The sequence below is a fragment of the Lottia gigantea genome (assembly GCF_000327385.1).
Source record: "Lottia gigantea unplaced genomic scaffold LOTGIsca_2376, whole genome shotgun sequence".
Classification (NCBI taxonomy): Eukaryota; Metazoa; Mollusca; class Gastropoda; family Lottiidae; genus Lottia; species Lottia gigantea.
The window spans coordinates 203-4,947 of NW_008708695.1; the positions used below are offsets into that span (position 1 = coordinate 203).

The 4,745-nt window shown below is 33.8% G+C and overlaps 1 protein-coding gene across 1 annotated transcript; it reads right to left on the reverse strand.

Moving 5' to 3' along the window:
• Nucleotides 1–957: 957 nt before the first annotated feature.
• On the reverse strand, nt 958–2,789 carry LOTGIDRAFT_176657 (hypothetical protein; the record flags this gene model as incomplete). Its single annotated transcript, XM_009055196.1, has 2 exons — nt 958–1,017; nt 2,085–2,789. The coding sequence occupies 2 exons, from the start codon at nt 2,787–2,789 to the stop codon at nt 958–960; spliced, it is 765 nt and encodes a 254-aa protein (XP_009053444.1).
• Between the last annotated feature and the right edge of the window lie 1,956 nt (nt 2,790–4,745).

Consider the following 4,745-nt stretch of genomic DNA (forward strand, 5'->3'; position numbering starts at 1 on the left):
AAATAGTGCTTATATTAGTTTCAGTGCGAACTCTGCTACTTTGACCTTTATCATATAAAATGTCGGGAATTTGACGTGTATTGTCATCGTCATTTTGCAAAGGTCGTGAAAATTCGAACAGGTAAATGTAGTGAAAATTCACAGCTCTAAATGAGCGTTTGTTTAAATATCGTAAGTGAAAATATAGCACAACTCGAAAAAGCATGTGAATTATTATGGAGCTAAAAGATTATGTAGTCAGACTAATTTATTTATGACCTATAATAAGCTTAACAGACGACAATAATTTGCTTTCATCCCTCAGCATAACACCAATAACCAAAAATTGATGTATAATGTATCTTGCAGATAGAGTTCTATTAATGGTACAGACAAACAATAATGTTTTTAATGTATCAAAAAGTCACTGCTCTAAATAAGTGTATGTTTTATTATCATAAAGGGAAATTTTGCAAAAAATTAAAAAAAAAGTGAATTATTATAGAGTTGAAAGATAGTGTAATTAGATTAATTTATTTATGACCTATAATAATCTTAGCAGAAGATAAAATTGCCACTTTCTTTTTATTGCTAAGGATTAGCGCCGTCGGAAGCCAGTTGAATTGGAGCCTGCTAGGCGATTAAGTGCTGTGGGTTAGAATCCCTCTCTGTATTCTGATTCCACGGTCAGTGTTTGCTAGAGACAGCCCGCTGTTTGCTTTTATTCCCTCAGCCTAACTAACACCAATAACCAAAACTGTTGTGTGTATCTTGCAGATAGAGTTCATTAATGGTACAGAAAAAAAAAACAGGTTAATGTATCAAAAATCACTACTCTATATGAGTGTATGTTAAATTATTGTAAGTGAAAATTGAAAAAAAAAGTTATTTTTTTAAGTGTTAAAAGATTACATAATCACAATTTTAATCACATTTTTTTTATCAACATTTAACACTTTTATGTCTATTTTCACAAATTCAATTTTGTATTAAACCACCCATGTCGCATATCGTTGAAAAGAGAAAATTGAGTAGATCCTGAATATACAAACCATATTGCTAGGAGTTCATTACATTGTAAGTTAGAACCCTCAGTCAAAAAAAACCCAATATTTTTAAAAGATCTTTTAATCATTGAAAAGATAATCAAAAGGGAATTACAAAATTGGAAAAAATAATTTTCTGTGTTTATTAGAAAAAGGTCATACAGCCGTCCACAGTTGTAAAAAATGTTAATTTTTGAATGACTATTAAACCGGAAGTTAATATTTTTCAACCAATATGAGTACACCTGTGGATAGCTGAGGTCAAGAACATCCTACAGTGAAATTTTCAAGGTCATCGAAGGTCTAGGTCACATGGTGTGGCCTTTTGAATTTTCAAAAAATTCAAACGAATATAAAAAAAATTCAAATTCGAAATTTAAAATTCTGTTCCAACAAACTGTAGACAAGGTTACAAGGTTTTAGTAGACACCAATATCATAAAAATCGGATAAAAATGGAGGACTAATTAATTTTTTGCTAAAATGATTTTTTTTAGCCTCACCAGATACGGCTCATAACAATGAAAATTTCAGGTAAATCGGTTCATAAATAAGCCCTACAGACTTGATGCAAAATATTTGCACATTATGCAATGGCACACTTCCGGTTTAGCAAAAATTGAGTTTTAGATATTCATTTTTGATTCCAGGTCATTTAAAAATGTTTGGTGAAGACAATTATGCTATACCATTTTCGATTTTGACTAGGGACGTTCCCAAAAAAAAAAAAATAAACATAACGAAAACAAAGCGTGTCAAATCGATAGATTTGCCACGCAATCAGAACATTTCTCTGTTTTATTATGTTGTCGAGTAAAAGTGCGAAATGTACTACAAAGTTCAATATTCGATCAAAACGACATCTTTCATACTTGAACAGGGTAAGCTTTACATACGCGCTTCTTCTCTTTGTTAATTGCTAGGTTATAAGTATAAGATTTATCTTTGCGTTTTTTCTCGATGTTTTTGCGACTTCGATGACGACTAACTTCTTTTTCAGTTACCATGGACACTATAAATTCCTTTTGCTGGGCGGCATTTGCAAGGAAATAATACTCACTGTAAAGTTGTGAGCACACTTCAAGCGGCATCCAGTTCGAAAACACTTTGCCACTAAGGGTTTCCTTTCGGAAACTAACTTTCCTTTTCTCGTAACATACTCGGTTCCAGCACTCCTACTCTGCTTACGAATATTGCGTTTCCACAAATTAGATTGACGTTTTCGTTTTCTTCCACGGGTTGGTTCATTATCAGCAGTATGATCAGGAACTGCTACACCATCTCTAACAGGGTCTGCAATAACATCGATAACAGGAATAACATCAACAGGTTGACTGGAAACATCCACATCAGTAACATTAGGGACCAGAATGACATGATCTGAAACAACAGGGATGGCAACATCAGCTACGAAAGGACCAGGGATAGCATCAAGAACATCAGGACCATCAACATTTGGATCGTTTCTTGTTGGTTCGTCAATGTCATTGTCATCTGAATAACTCATTGAATCGCTTTCAGGTTGATAATCTGGATCATCAGGCTCCACGTCAGATTCATCACTATTGGTATTACTATCGGTATCACCCTGCTCTTGACTTGACCGAATTTCTTCACACCTCTTAACAATAGATTGGATTGCACTGCTACCATCGTTTCCTTCGAGTTCTATAACCCCATCATCATCAGGTGAATCTTCTACTAATGTTTCACTTATGCAGGCTGCCTCAACATCTAATGTCCTTTTAAATCGATTAAGTCCCATGATCCCCTGAAAAACGAATAGTTTTGAGATTTTACTATAGTTTTGTGTCTTAGATTAGACAGTTTACAGGTCCAAGAAAAGGAAAAGTGTGGCCATGCCCGGTCTTAAATGAAAGCTCTCAATAAATAATTTGCAGTCATTAGTTAGCCTTAATAATCACTCAGAACCTTAGTAAAAGTACATAATCCGGACATGTCACAATTGTGCTCCAAACAATACAGTATACAGCTGGATAGCAAATATCACATGTCCGGACATATCACTTTTGAGCACCAAGTGATCCTGTTTTGGAGGACATGGCACATATGAAAATTGTACTTTTCTACTCAAACAAAGCAGGTTTGAGATATAAGATTTGTGCCCCAAGATAGAGTGTTTTAAATGGCGCATATTGGTAAAAAAAAACTGAAATTTGAAATTTTGGACATATCACATTTGTGTTCTATACCCTCGATTTATTCATACTTTTTGTCTAAAACTCAGTATGATGATTAGAATTGATAAGGTCTTGAACAATTTGAAGTTTTTTTTTGATAAATAATATATTACTTGATTTTAGTGAAATTTGCTGCAAAGAAAAAAAAAACCATAAACTACATCCAAATAAAAGTTTGGTTGCCGCAAAAAAACTACTATGGGGTATATGAACTACTAACGAGGAAGTATTACATATGTATGTGAAAAGTGGTAGCAGACCATAGTCGATTGACGATCTATTCAGGGAATCTTCAATACAGTCAGTCTGCATTTGCATGTGTTGGTAAACAAGGGTTATCTCTACAATGTCAACCCGCAGAATTTTTTTCAATCGTTTCAATCTTTTTATTATTCATTTCTAACATATAAAAAATGGTGGATTTCAGTTATTACGATTATTATTTTATCCTTATAACCCCAATCTGTCGTCGGAAATCTAAGTGTGACTAAGTCAAGTGACCAGCCCAGCGGATTCCCTGGCAGCAGAAACAATGTGTAAAACACAATGTAAATTGTAAGCAATAAATTACGTTTAAGTCCTCTATAGTTTCAGTCACTTGAAATTGCAAATCATTGATCTTCGAAAGGACTGTCATCAGTTAAAATGAATTGATGTAATCAACAAAATATTATTATACCACTGGGTACACACGAGGCCTGTTTTTCTCGGCTTATTTATAGATCAAACATTTTACGCAATCAAAGGAGATGCATTATGCAGCCGTTATCAAATTTTTACCCATGAAACTTATGAAATTATTTAATTGAATTTAATGCAAAAGTTTTTCAATTTTTTTTTGACGAAATTATAAAACCTTATGTACACAAATATAAGTTCAACTACTGTATATATATAGTGGTAGTTTGAATATCATACTGATCACAATATTAGTAAGTGGCGATACTCCCAGTGGTAGCGATGATTATCATACTGATCACAATATTAGTAAGTGGCGATACTCACGGTGTTAATAATGATTATCATGGTGATCACGATATTAGTAAGCGACGATACTCCCAGTGGTAGCGATGATTATCATACTGATCACAATATTAGTAAGTGGCGATACCCGCGGTGGTATTAATGATTATCATAGTGATCACAATATTAGCAAGTGATGATACTCACGATGATGGTTATGATTATCATAGTGATCACGATATATGTAAGTGACGATACTCGCGGGGTTGATGATGATTATCATTTTGATCACGATATTAGTAATTGACGACACTCGTGGTAATGGTAATAATTACCATGGTGATCGCGATATTAGTAAGTAACGATACTCGTGGTGGTGTTAATAATTATGACGGTGATCACGATATAAGTAAGTAACGATACTCGCGGTGGTGGTAATGCTTATTAGTAATTGACGATACTTGTGGTGATGGTAATGATTATCATAGTTATCACGATATTAGTAAGTGATAATATTCGCGGGTGTAGTAATGATTATCATGGTGATCACGATTCAG